At 41.9% G+C, this 14,665-nt stretch overlaps 2 protein-coding genes across 6 annotated transcripts in view; one reads left to right on the top strand and one right to left on the bottom strand.

Annotated features, from left to right (window-relative positions):
* PTPN22 (protein tyrosine phosphatase non-receptor type 22) overlaps positions 1-10,188 on the bottom strand; it is a 41,338-nt gene extending 31,150 nt beyond the window's left edge. For both annotated transcript variants that reach the window (XM_006118786.5, XM_075910287.2), the window contains exons 1-4: positions 9,362-10,188; positions 1,984-2,092; positions 1,188-1,264; positions 37-132 (exon numbers count right to left, since the gene is read on the bottom strand). In XM_006118786.5, the coding sequence (XP_006118848.3) occupies positions 37-132; positions 1,188-1,264; positions 1,984-2,092; positions 9,362-9,448 (369 nt within the window). In that variant the 5' untranslated portion in view covers positions 9,449-10,188. The remainder of the gene's footprint in view (positions 1-36; positions 133-1,187; positions 1,265-1,983; positions 2,093-9,361) is intronic.
* The window catches only part of LOC102454290 (polymeric immunoglobulin receptor-like), a 48,640-nt gene that overhangs the window by 23,543 nt on the left and 10,432 nt on the right, over positions 1-14,665 (top strand). For 3 of the 4 annotated variants that reach the window (XM_089773685.1, XM_089773686.1, XM_075910298.2), the window contains exon 2: positions 13,166-13,275. The exons of the other annotated variant lie outside the window; for it this stretch is intronic. In XM_089773685.1, the coding sequence (XP_089629811.1) occupies positions 13,236-13,275 (40 nt within the window). In that variant the 5' untranslated portion in view covers positions 13,166-13,235. The remainder of the gene's footprint in view (positions 1-13,165; positions 13,276-14,665) is intronic. 4 annotated transcript variants of the gene reach the window in all.

Below are 14,665 nucleotides of genomic sequence, written 5' to 3'. Positions count from 1 at the left end.
AAAATATATAACAGAAAGCACGGATCTGCACCTTACCAGGACTTCATATTCCCAAATCATCCTCCAGAAGTCAAGAACAGTGGTGGAGAGAGGACCCTGGGTTGCTATATAAGCCCTTGGCCCATATACCCCCTAAAATGAAATTCAAATTGCATATGAATATGTCAATTGTATGGGCACTAAGCAGAAAAAGAATCAATGTACAGCTGTACTGCATTTATATGGAAGTACTATTGTACTTTAATGACGAGGACAAGTGTAGTTCCTTCAGCTTTTTGTCTGGTTCTCTGAAAAGCTATGTATTTTAGCCCCTATGGTACCACCAGTTGGACTGACTATAGTCCAGTCAATAGCTAACAAGTAGAATCTACTGTTCTCCTCTGATATTGAGAGATGGGTTTGGAACAAACACCCCTCCTCACTTCCAAAGAGCATCTATTTTAGGGAGGAACTTGGTGATAAATGTTCAAAATACTAATCTGGGTCCATGTTTTACAGTTGAGCATATCTCTACTTGTTAATATCCTGACCAGGCATCATTTGACATGGTCTGTGCTCTGTACAGAACAGTTAGGCAACATTGCTTGGCACAGATGGAAAGAAACATTTGTTTCAACCACAGCAAGGGGAAAGGAGTTTACAAATTGAACAAAGCTGTAGGGATGGAGGAATGAGGTACTGACTTGCCCCCATCTCTTGCTGGCCACAGATACCTTGAGTTCTACTGATGTAACTGGGTCTCAGCACTGATGTGGTTGCAGAGCTTCCTGCCTGAACAGTGGTGTTAGCTCGTAGCAGGCAGTGTAGAGTCTCTTTCCATTGAATATATACATATAAATGTAATGGGGACACAGGGCTCTGAGCTTGGTGCTGTAATCTGAAATTGCTCCCTTCCCCGAGATCATGCACTTCTCATATACCAAAGCCTGTCTTTCTGACCATTTTAGGGGCTATTGCTGTGGAGCATTCTCAAAAGCCTTCTTAATTTTCCCCAATTTTATTATCACCTCCACCATTGTAAGCCACTCCGTAGCCAATGTAGAGGGGACAGAGCTCTCCCCGGACTGGTACTTATTTTTTATCAGCCTGTCACTCTCCGCTCATTCCATGCAGCACTGCCATGTGAGCTGCCTTTTCACAGCCCAATGTGATGCACTTGAAAATATGTTCCACAAACCAGGCAATACCTTGATGAAGTTGGCATTTATGTAATGAGAATCTTTATCTGATGTGATGAGAGAGAGCTCCACTCTGCTGTGATCAACTGTGAGGGAGAGAGAAAGGAGTAATTATTATTATTATTATTATTATTGTATCTTGTTAGTGCTTAGAGGCTTCACAATTTGTAGATTTAAGGCCAGAAGGGACCATTATGATCATCTAATCTGACCTTCTGCCCAGTTTAGATAATATAATTTCTTATTGTGATTCCTTCATCGAGTCCTCAGGGCTGTCAAGTACACAGTATGACAGTCTCTGCCCCGAAGAACTTGCATGGAATTTACATGCCCCAAAGAGATCTTTGTCCAAGCCTTGCTTTATATAGTTTCTCTGAAGTTGGGCAGCATTCACCTTACATGAAAGTCTGCTGTGTAACAATTAACTAATAAATAAGAAAAAAATATTTCCCCCCACTGAATAGCCTATACATTCCCACAACTGTGTATACATTAAAATATTAAAAAGTGACATCTGAAATATTAGTCATGGCATTCAAAGCATATTAGGAATTAGTCTGTGAAGGGTCACATGAATATATGCACAGGTATGTCTATCTGACAAGCATAGAAGAGCATATGCCTCTACGTATGCATATCTTGATGCGTGCTGCATAATTTACATTGGTGTATGCAAGCCCATTTCTGCTAGGCTTCCATACTGATGTCTGTATATATGCATGTACTGGGTAGGGGAGAAGGGAGAAGCTAGTATGACAGTAACCAGTAAGAAAGGCTAAATGACAAATTTGCTGTTTCCACTTACATGGTAAAATGTCCTTGTAGCGATTTTTCTTGATGTTTTCTGGACGCTCAGACTCTGCAGTTGGGTATATTCTGTCTGATCTGTATTTTGTCGACTGCATTTTCAGCTTCTGTGGTAAAACAATGGAACAAATTAAAGTGAATGTGTTTTAGACAGCTCAGTGCTAGAGAGCATGTCTGATGGTCCCTAGGGGCCCAGGCTCACCACCACAAACCAAGGTGTCTATCGTTCTTTCTTTCCTCATTAGCCTCTCTCTTGAGGCATTCAGCACAAGCAAAGCAACAGTAGCCACCCAAGAACCATTTTGCAGCCAGGACTTCAGAAGACCAGAAAATCTGAGTGCTGAGCTAAGGATGTTAGAGGCTCTGACACAGGCTTTTGAAGTGTCTCACTATAAAATTATACATTTATATGAAACACAACTTGTCTGCCCTTTAAACAGGTGTAAAACACACAAACCATGTTCAGCATAGATGCCAAATAGACAACAGGCAATAGTGACATTAAGTGATCTCCAATAGATGACAAGCAATTTACTTTTCTCTACACTGCAGCATCTTTGTCAAATACTCTCTGCTTTGCGGTACCGCCGATATTAGAGTATGCTGTGCAACAAGAGGAACTGAAGAAAAGCCAATTGCATGTACTGCTGAATGGGATTCCAGAAAGTCAACACATGGTTCCAAGAGACTTCTAATCAGTTCTCTCCAATAGGATAAGGCTGCTGCATCGGTTGTGGATTGGTTTCCCTGCTGCCAGAGAGGTTCTGTGGAACACTGCTGCAGACTAAAATGATTTGTGATTCCACTGAGCCATTAGAAACATATTCTTTGCTTCACTACACACTGACCTTTGAGTACTGAACATTTTATTATTTCTGCCCACATTGCTTAGTTATAAGTCTGGGCCACTGTGCATGGTGGGATGACAAGCAAGGAATTAATGCTGCTGAATCTCAAACCTAATAATTGGGGATGGTCCCAACACATTTTTGCTTTGTAATCCTGAAGTCTAGTACTTATTTGTCTATTGCTTCTCTGTTGCTGTGGAATGATTCTAGGAAATGAAGGTTGGTTCCCTGATGACCTTAGCTCTGGCATTCCTGCCTCTGGCAGACCCTAGGGTGTATCTCTGGGAAGCCTAGTGCATGGGAGTCTGCTAGAGGATTTGATTGAGGAGCCTCCATTCATTCTGACAGAGCTGATGCTTTCTCATGCCCTTATAGCCCCATTTCATGACAGCTCTGTGTTTATCTCTGAATTTGGAGATGCAGAAAACAAGAAGTTTTGGGCCAAAAGTATGAGATCACTTGGGCAAATGTTCCCCATTAGAAGGAAGGTTTCAGAAAAGTCCTGCTCCACTTAGTGGGGTACACAGGCTGGGGGAGGGAAGGCTGCTGTTCTTTTAATCTAATATGCATTGACTTACCAGCTGAGGCTGCTCTCCAACAGGATGTGGAAAGGGTGGCTAAACCAATCAGGCATTAGAGGAAAAACAAAACACATTGGTCTCATGACACTTGGACAAAAATAGATCTGTGGTCTCATGGGTGAGCATTGAAAAACTGGCATCCCCAGGGGAAAGATACACTTGGAAGGTAGTTTTCTCCATAAAAACTAATATATTTGATTCATCAGTTTATAGGAACGGAACTCCACATTTTCCCTCCAGTTGAGGGATCACTCAGCAGTTTTCCAGAAACTCAGAAGAGGCAACCAGTTTGCATCAAACAAATGGATAGCAGCACACTTCCTGTTTAACAAAGGAGGTGCAGCCTATGAGGGCTACAGTCCCAGAAAGCAGTGCTTCCACGATCCCTCTTTCTCTCCCGTGTGTTGTGCAAGGGAGATAGTCAAGGTCAGAACCAGTGTCAGCTCACAATTCTGTTTACATTTACACTGAATTTCCATCATCATTGCACATAGGCCACTGTGAACTTGGAGGAAGTTAGTCCCCCTCCCCCAATTTAGCACATGTTTAGGGAATGCATTAATAAAATGAAACTAAGTTTGAAACACTGGGAAATCTGCCAAAAAAGAGACTAGATAAAGTGTTATCTACCCTTTCATATAATCAGAGTGGATTGATTTAAATCGTTGATTTAAATTATTTATTTAAAATCACCACAAAAATCATTGGTTTAAATCAAGTTACCAAAAAAAGCTGAGACTGACTATGCTTATAGTGCACTTAATTTTGCAGTCAGCCCCATTGAACTCACTAGCACTTCTGTTTTTTTGTGTGGTTTTTTTGAGAAAACAAGCATACAATGGGGTTCCCTTGGAAAAGCTGAGTTATGCTGAAATAAGAAAATGACAGTGGCAATTGGCAACTCTAGATTTCTCTTACTGCAGTTTTCTGTATTGTATACTTGGGTGAAAGATTCTAAACCTAATTAACTAATTAAAGAAGCCACAGAAATTAGCTAAGCTAAACTTTTTTTCTAGCAACATCCAACACAGCAAACAGCTTGCAGATTTTCTTGTCAAATCACATTTATACTAAAAGGCATAGCAGGAGTTTTGAAGAATGATGCAGTGCAAAGTGAATTACTTAAGCTACTAGCCAGTTGATCCACTCAGCCATATCCACATCTTCATCTACATAATTTTCTCCCAATAAGCAATTTTCCTTGTGAGGTTTCATTCTTGCATCTAGGCCCTGCATTTTCTTTTTGCCCTACTTATACTTAACAAGTTTTGCTTTTTTACTCAAAGAACGAAATCCTTCAAATTATTCCCAGATAGGGCCTCTCATGCCCTGAAGCCAGGATAGTGTTTCTGTGGCAAAAATGTGGGGGAAGATAGGAAGCTGTGTGCGTCTGTCCTTTCCTACATATTGTCTCTGTGTTTAGACCGTGTCTTAACTTCTCTGCTGTGCTTGGCCAAGGTCCACCACCATATAAGCATGAACAAAAAGAGTCCTCTCCAGCCTGTGTTTTTCTTTGCACGTTACTTTTTTCATCTGCTGAGAAACACAAATTGGAAGCCCAGAGCTTTCAAGAAGCAAGAGCTGGTAGTTAGGCTGGACAGTCTAGGGCCATTAATCATGTTTCTGAGTGTGTAGGAGTATCATGTTTGTGATGAGATTTAATTGTAACTGTTATTTTTAATGAGAAATGTATTTTATTGATGGTTTTTTAAAATAAAAAAATCAATTTTTTTTAAATCATTAATTTTTATCCATCCTGCATGTAAACACAAGGCCAGGGATCATACAATGAAACTAATACAAACAGGAAGTACTTTTTCACACAATGCACAACTACTGTGTGAAACTCACTGCCATGGGAAGTTGTGGTGACCAGAACTGGATTTTAAAAAGAACTAGATACATTCATGGAGCTAGAGCTATCAGTGGGTATTGGCCAAGATGGGTGGACACAACCCAATGCTTGCGAAGGCCCTGCACCTCTGACTGCCAGAAGAAGGGAAAGGAAGATGGGAGGAGCACTCTGTACTAGCCCTATTCTGTACACTCTCCCTACAACTCTAATAAGGGCAACAGCTGGAGATAGGACACTGGGAAAATATAACATGGTCTAAGCCAGTAGGACAGCTCTTCTGTAAGCCCTGCATTAACTTTAGAAGCTTCAGAGGGGTAGCCAAGTTAGCGTGTAACTGGAAAAACTGAAAAAACAATGAACAGTCTTAGCAGCACCTTAAAGACTAACAAAACATATAGATGGTATCATGAGCTTTTGTGGGTACAAAGTGGGTTGATACCATCTATATGTTTTGTTAGTCTTTAAGGTACTTCTAGACTATTTGTTGGTTTTTATGTTTTTCCATTAACTTTAGAATCAACATTAATTTTAAAACATCTTTTGAGTTAAGGAAATAGCTGTCACTTGTCATGTTTGTTCTACAGTCAGAGGGAGACAGGAGCAGTGTCGTATTTGGGTAGAATGAGTCAGTAACAGGGCTGCAGAAGTCACAGGAGAATGTGCATCAGGCTACGTCTAGACTATGGGAATTTTTCGGGATACCAGAGGTATCCTGAAAAAAACCCATCGTGTCCAGGGAAGAAAGGAAGGGGGCTTCCGAAAGAGGGCTTTTTTCTGGCATTTAGCCCAGTCTAGATGGGCCAAATGTTGGAAAAGCCTCTTCCGACAAAAGAATCGGGAAAAGCGACACAAAATGTGGAGTGCATTTTGCGTTGCTTTTTCCAACAAAACCTTGTAGTCTAGACCTAGCCTCGGTCCCACATTAACAAGAACATAGGGGATAGCCCTAAGGTAGTGGAACAGCAGGATAGCCTCTCTGGATTTCAGATCTGTAATGTCAAGATGTGTGGTAGATTGCACCAAAGGTAGAATCTTCTGAGTTACCCCCGTTAGTGCTGGCCCCCCTTCCAAGTAATATTTTAATGAAGGGGACCAGGAACCACTTGGCATTCAGGGGCCAACACTTTTAAGCATGACTACAAGCAAAGGTTATTTTCTAATCTTCATCTTCTGTCACCACGGATTTTGACATGAAGCAATTTGGCAGTCTGATACCCGTGACATTGCAAATAGCAACGTGAGTCTACCCAAATGGAAAATCTGGATACAATCAAGTTCTGCCATTGGCATCAGCAATTACACAATGTGAATGCACAAACATGTGTTTATACACAGTGGGTGTTTATAGGGATAAAGGATACAAGCTTATTTTTGTGGCTTATTCATGACAAGCAGCTTTTTAATACAGAGAAAAGATGTCTGGACCATATTTGGCTTTGGAACGTCCTCTCCCAGCACCAATGAAAACACTTTCTACCTACTATTTTTGGCAGATTGCAGGCAGTGCACAAGCTACACACTCACTTTCCCCAGAGACCAGCACATTCATCCTGGTCTGACACCCCCGCTACCTCAGCCTCCCTCACACAATACTGCATGTGCTTTAGAGACTGTGTGGAGAAAATCATCCACCGGTGACATTGCTTTTTTCCATGGAACAATTGGACTGTTACTACAAGGTACACAGCACTCAGATTAATCACTGCTCTCCAACAGAGGCACCTGAGAGCTGGTGATAGGAAAGTGTCATCTGCTCTCTAAGGGTACACCTACACAGCAGCGTTATTTTGGAATAACTGACGTTCCAAAATAACATAGTGCACATCTACACTACAAGCCTTTATTTCAAAATAATGTTGTGCTGGAGGACTTCTTATTCCAACTTATGGTAACCCTCATTTCATGAGGAGTAAGGGAAGTCGAAGGAAGAGTACTCTTCCTTCGACTTCCCGCTGTGCAGACAGCGCAAAATGCCGAAATAAGTTATTTTGACTTAAGCTACGCAATTGACGTGGCTGAAATTGCATAGTTTAATTCAACTTTAGCCCTGCTGTCTAGGTGAACCCTAAGTTTTTAAAGTGACTCAGCTCCAACAGGACATAGTGGAGGCCGGCTCACATGGGAGCCATCTGAGCAGACTCCAGATTCTTTCCAGCGGCTTTGGCCATTCACAATCCCCTTCTCTCCTCCTAGGAACAGGAATCAGATTACTAGTTCTACAAATGCCTCAGGGGTACTGAAAGCTGGTGGTAGCAATGGCTTTACCACCCTTCTGAAGTTTCTAAGTCTTGCTGAGCAATAAGAATGGGTACTGTTTATCCTAGAGCATCAGGGACTAACCCAAATTATGGGGCTAGTGTAGAGCCTACTATGAAGGCAAATCTCCAGCAATCCAAAACCAATTAACTTGGTAAATCCTCAAATACAATTCCAGCAAAATTCCCAGGATTGTGTCAGCATTAAACAAGTGATTCTGGATTTACATGACAATCCCTCCTCACTCCTAAGATCACACTGAAGAGCCCATGCCCAACTGGTAAAGATTGGGGCCTTGAAAACATTAAACAGAACTATGAAATTATGACTGGTGTTGAGAAAGTAAATAAGGAAGTGTTATTTGTTTTTTCTGATAAACACAAAAACAAGGTGTAACTAAATGAAACTAAATAGTCAGCCTGTTTAAAACAAAAGAAGTATTTCTTCATACAATGCACAATCAACCGATGGAACTCTTTGCCAGAGGATGTTGTGAAGCTCAAGACTATAATAAGATTCCAAAAAGAACTAAATAAGGATAGGTCCAACTATTGCTATAAGCCAGAATGGGCATGGATGCAAAACTATGCTCTGAAGTGTCCCTAGCCTGTTTGCCAGAAGCTGGGAGTGGACAATAGGGAATGGATCACTTTATGATGGCATGTTCTGTTTATTCCATCTGAAGAACCTGACATCGGTCACTGTCAGAAGACAGGATACTGGGCTAGAGGGGTCACTGACCTGACCCAATAGGGCTGTTCTTATGTAACTGCAGGGAAGCATACAGCTCAGCCCGCTGGCCAAATGTATCTTAAAATGGGGTCCTGAAATGTAGATTAGGACAAAGATGGTCTGTTGCAGCTTTTGCTCCTGGTGACCTGAAGCAACAGAAAACTTTTGTTCAAGGTGGGGAGAGCAAAATGCCAACAATATTGCTTGCAGTGTTATTCTAGCTATTGGTTCCGGGACACGAGAGATAAAGTGAGAGAGGTAATACCTTTATTGAACTAACTTCTGTTGGTGAATGAAACAAACTTTTGTGCCCTATGAAACTGGAGAATTCTGTGAAGCTCAAAGCTTGTTTTGGTCACCAACGGAAGTTGGTCCATTAAAAGATTAACAAACATTACAGCCTATGCATTCATGTTAGATAAAATGCACATTTCCGTGCAAACTGGTGCAGCCCATCACACCTTAGAAGTTTTCAATATGGACTTTAGTGATGCAGACAGGGGATAGCATTCTTTAACACCTAGTTTCTGATTTTTTCCTCTTTCCTGCTCTAATCATGGTGCCAAATGTCAATTTGAAATATTGACTGCAGGAATTTATCAGGGATTTTCTCTGCAATCAGCTCCCTAGGTTGGATTTTCTTTGTGGCAAGTGGGCTACTGGTTTGAAACATAGCCAAGTGATCACCTGACATACCCAATTGGGTGGGTAATTTAGTGTTGACCCACTTCAGTTCATACTTTCCTCTGAGATAGATGGTTGAGGGGAAAAGGCTTACAAAATTTAGAGACATGACAGTGGTAGCATTGAAGCAGATAATCCCTTTGCCTTGCACGAAAAGTAAACTATATTCCTACAAATACATTTGCAAATTAGGAAACAGGAAGCATCAACTGGGTAATTGTTAAACACAGCCTCATTTAGGAAGGAAACTATTAAACTGTTTTTTTCTCTTTAACGCTGTTCTTAAATTAATTTTTATTCTAGAATTAGTAAAAAAAACAAAGCATTACAAATAATAATTACATTCCAGTTCAGAATTATCTTCAGCAATTCTGTCTTCCCATAAAATCAGACTCAGAAATGTACTGGTAGGTGACTTACCAAAAACTCATTTGCAAACTCCTCTCTGTTAAGTTTCCTGCTTTGGGCCCTGTGCAGGTTCTGCAGCAGAATCTCTTTTTGGTCCATGTTGTGAGATAGGGAAAAACTGGTACGGCCAAGCGGAGGATGGACATGTCAAGTGCATGTCATAGCGGAAAGCACCAGCATGGAGAGCGCCTGCCGAAGGCTGTGGTTTACTGACTTCATTGCAGGTCTTAAAGGAAATTAGTGCGTAACAACCCGTGTGGCCAAAAACAAAACAAAAAAAAATAGAGAAAGAGGGAGAGAGACTCAGGGCCCTAGTGCCTCCTTTTTAGAGTGTGAACAACTGCTCATTTCTTTATAGATAAGGGAGGCTGGGTGGTCTCACTAAGCTTATCTATGCAATCACACTTCACCATATCCCCACAGATAGGGAAAAAAGGCATTCCATCAGCAGTACAAACCAGGGCAAGACTGGCCACATTCACCAGCATTATATATAGTTCTGAGTCTCACCAGAAATGTTCCTATGCTGACAGACAGCCATCTGAGTGGAAGACTTTGACAAGCCTCTTTCCAGGAAGATAGCTTCTGAAAGACATTAGTCGTGCCTCAGGCCCAGAGTCCTCCAGGAAACCCTGAAATCCTCAGAAGTCCCTGAGTTTTCATATGGCCTGGAATGAACTTTGGAAAGTAACTGTCCACGGAGGCCACTCACTATGAGATTGTGCAGGTCCTGGAATACAGGTTATTTATGTGACAGTTCTCAGAGCTTCCATCCCAGAAAATGGATGTTTAATCCACCATTTCAATACGGACAGTTTGGCTGAAAACAGAAGTGTAAAGTATTTCCTGTATTTGGAGCAAACTACTTATTAACAGGGTTGGAAAGTTAGTACTTCCGTTCTTCTTTGCAGTAGGAGAATGCTGCCCCCAGCTGTTTCTTGGCTGGGACATGTAAATGTCAGGCCCAATAAATGCTGTATCACGCACATTGTGCAACTGTTCTGATTAGACCATGGACAAGCAAAGCCAGTTTCTTCAAAGCTGGCTTCTTGGGCTGATTGGGGCTCCTTGGCACAAGAAAACATTTGGCAGCATGACACCTTTGATTAGAGAGATGCCCAAACCACACACAATCTGGATATCCAACATCCATTATTCAGCAGTGTTCAAGGGCTTCTCAGGCCCCAGCAGTTCAAACGCCCACGCAAACAAACCACCCATCTAAGTATTTATGAGGCTCTCATCACTGTAGTATCAGAACTTTGCTGCCCTTTACAGAGTTACTCATGTTCTCAAAGAGCAAATCTGAAGCTGTTTAATAAGGTAAAGTTTTACTCTTTGCTAGGGGTACGTCTACACTACAAGTTTTCTCAGCAAAAATATGCTAATGAGGGACTCTTTGCATGAGTCACAATCTCATTTGCATATTTTCTGCCAATCCATTTTTGCCCTGGGGTTTTTGCGCAAAAACAAGCAATGTGGACGTTTTATTTTTGCACAAAAACCCCTTTTCCCACATGAGCGGTATACCTTCTTTTGGGGGCATAAGGATCTTGCGGGAAAAGGGGTGTTTGCGCAAAAATAAAATGTCTACATTGCTTGTTTTTGTGTAAAAACAGATAGGCAGAAAATATGCAAATGAGATTGTGACTCATGCAAATGAGTCCCTCATCAGCATATTTTTTGCTGAGAAAACTCACAGTGTAGCCATAGCCCAGCAGTTTTCAGCTGAGGAACTCAAAGCACTTTACAAATATGACTATCACCTCTCAACTCTTCCCCACTGTAGATTTACTGTGAAGGATCCTGAATTTCTGAGGGGCTCACAGAAATGATTTGGTATGTGTTATCTTTGCCTAATTCTGTTGGCAACTGAAGAGCTTTACAGAAGTTGGTTTAGTGAGGTTTTTGTGGATGAAACCACTGTTAAGTCATTGGATTCAATTTTTGACACATAGTTTATATCTTTAAAATGTGTTTTAATATTACCTCAGATAAAGTAGAATGAGCAAATCTCCAACCCTTTGAAAAAATGTCTAAACAAGATGAAAGAAGTCTGTAGGTCAAGTGAATGACGCCCCAGATACATGAGCAAAATCTAGTAGTGATTGGTCATTGGCATATCTTGGCTACACTTTTTGTCCATAACTTCGTTTTTTTAAAACAATCAAAAGAAGGAAGTCTGTGTTTTATTGGCCCATGAAGATATCCCTTCTGTAAGCCTGGATTGAGACTCTGCAGATACGCTCAATTGGCAGAGGGGTCACATGGAGTGAAGAGCAGAGGTCAACCCAGAGTTGGATTAAAAATATCAAAAACATTACTTCAGACCCAGGATATTTTACCAATCCGAGAATCCAGCCTTTTGGATGAAAAAATACCTGCCAAAATCAGCCCTTCGATTCTGCTGTCTCCAATGAAAGGCCACACTGACAAGAATCAGATTAGATACTCCAATGGAAACAAAGACACAGCAAAAATAATCACTGTAATAGCAGCAAGGTGGCCTTTTAACAAACGAGTGGTCTAGAGAACAAGAGACGGTGCGGGATTCTGCACCCTGTTTCGGCTATTTCAATACATTGTGATACCAGTTTGAGAAGCGGTATCTTTGAAAGACATTTGATGTTATCCTGTAACAGAAAACATACTAAGCAGACCAGAAAAAAGCTTCCTAACAACGAGGTCTATCAGACTGTGGAGGATTCCCCCAAGGGAAGATACTGTAGGAACAACCCTGCATTGGCCTTTGAGGATGGATTGGATCTGATTTAGCAAGGCAAACAGAGGTTTAACTCAGTAGTTCCCAACCACTGGTCTGCAGACCACTGCTGGATGTGAACAACTGGCTGCTGGGCCACGCCACACCCCCATGGCTTGATTGTTGGCTCGGCGGGATTCCCTGTAAGCTGCATGGCAGCATGGCCACACAGCTGCTAACTGAGCTGATGTGCTGTGGCTGGAGTAGAGGACACTGTCCCTACTGGGGCCTCGGAGCCACTGGAGGGCTGCTGCTCTGGTAACCAGGGCCACGTGGAGGGTGGCTGTTCCAGTGGCCAGGGCTGGTGCCACATGGAGGGCAGCTGCAGCTAGAGAAGAAGCTCCTGGGTGCCCCCACACCAGTCTCTTGCCCCACTTCTCATGCAGGTGGTGAGACCAAGGAACCAGGTGCCCACAGGCCTGCTCTCCTCACACTCACGCTAGTGCTGCTGGGCAGCTCCTTTCTCCCTCCCTCCCCTCTCAGCGGGAGCCTCCCTTGGCCTCCAGCTGCTCTCAGCCCAGCCAGTGCACATACACAGAGACCTGCTACTGCCTGGCCACGCGGAGCTCTGCTTGTGGATCCCCTCGTGGGGCTGCTGGGCTGAGCAGGGGCTGCCACTACCCAAGCGGCTGGGGTAGAGTGAGGGGACAAGGTGTGAGAAGCCCTCCAAGTTGGAGTCAGTGCCCTGCCGCTTTCATCCCAGCCTCTCCCCGGCTTGGTTGTACCCTCTCTTTCACTTGCGCCCCTCACCTCCCTCTTCCCTTTCCCTTCCCTTCTCCATCTTCTTCCAGTTCCCTTGTTGTGTATGTACAGATGCAGTGTAAAATAACGTGACCACTTAAAATTAATTAGCATAATGAATATGCAAGTATTTCGGTACCAGCCCGCCAAAAGTTTTTGAATGAGTTTGCTGGTCCATGGTATAAAAAAGATTGGGAACCACTGGTCTAATTTATGGTGGCATTGTTCCTGAAGGAGTCATACAGTTTTCAACTGGTAGTATTTCTTAAAGCCACATTACAAACATGATCTAATAATGCAGTGGCCTCTTGTAGATGGGCGGTAACAAGAACAGGAGCTTGGCGTTTCCTGCACAGAATACTTTGAAACTGGCCTCAACTCAAGATGAGAACCTGCTTTGTACTTTGGATTTCTTTATGTACAGGTAATACAAATATTACAGCACGGTTGTTATCTAAAATGTTTTGAGTCACAGGTGTGTGTTGGTCAGACAAAAATTTTCTTCTCTGTTTTTTGTGTGTGTGTTTTCACTGAAGTAGCTTCATAGCAAAAAGACTTTCAAACTGGGGTAAATCTCCCTGGTGCCAGTCACTTTTTACACAAGTCCAGGTAAATGAGCTTGAAATGGGGCCCAATTCATGTTTTGCTCATGTTTGCCATATAATTTGAAATTTCACATAGGTTATGTTTTAGGTCCTTTGAATTTTCTAGATAGTTCATTTTTGTTTTGTTTTTCATATATTTTTAATAGCGCGTTCCTGAAATTTGTCTATGACAATTACCAGAAACTTTGCAAAAAAGTGAATCTTGGAGTACATGGGGTAGTTTTATTCAAAGAAATGTTAGGATTAGGAGTAATTATTTTCCTTTATTCATCAGCTTAAAATGTATGCAAACTGACATGCAAAAGCTCTGTGAGGAAACACTGAGGTACTTGTAGAGCCATGCGGGTGGAACCATGGATTTATTCTTGAGATGGGCGGAGGGTCGCGTGTGGAGGTTATGGGAGCTATTAATCGATGAGATGAATTTGAAAGAGGAACTTCAAATTTTATGTAGCAGCTGATAGATAACATGTTGCATTTTGTCGAGGATTCTCAACAAAGCAACTGCTGCTTGAAGAACAGAATCTTCATGAATGTGCTTCCGTAGCTAAAATGTGCAATAAATGTTAACTCAGAGTGTGCAGACATAGCTCTCTAGTGACACTCTTTGCCCTTCTCCCAGTCACTGGCCCCCCAAAACATCCGATGAAGAAATTTGGTGAGAAACAAAGCCTCTTGGGCAGTGTTTACCAAAGATCAGCAATTAAAAGAAATTCAAAGTTGACGCTGTCTGAATACTTTCATGAATACTCTTGTACTGAGTCATTAAATACCTGAGTGGCCCTCATTAGAATTATAAACAGATCCACTCTTCATATACAAAAATGATACATGCACAAAAATAGGATTTACAGATTCAGCAGATTGTACCTATAAAATTGATATGTTACATTATGCATTTTGCATAAAGCATCTTCAGTTATGCATGTTCATATTCATAAGCCAGTTTTCATAAAGCAGGGGAGAGCTGACACACAATTTCTGTTTGCAGTGATGAGAAATTGTTGCATAGGATTCCAGCACAGTTGGCAGAGCTAAGATTCCAGGTGTTGTAGTGCATGCTGGTTGTGTTAGAGGTGATGTACAGATCTCTGGCTAGACAAGCAGAGAGTATATGATGTTACGTGACAGGTTTTAATTTTTGTTTTTGAGGTGCATGAGTTAGGGATGTTATATGTGTGGCTACCTTAACTAATACCTAATGTAAGT

This window comes from Pelodiscus sinensis, chromosome 27 (assembly GCF_052426305.1).
Source record: "Pelodiscus sinensis isolate ZL-2025 chromosome 27, ASM5242630v1, whole genome shotgun sequence".
NCBI lineage: Eukaryota > Metazoa > Chordata > Testudines > Trionychidae > Pelodiscus > Pelodiscus sinensis.
Note: the sequence above shows the minus strand (reverse complement) of the source record. Positions and strands in the feature narration are given on the sequence as shown.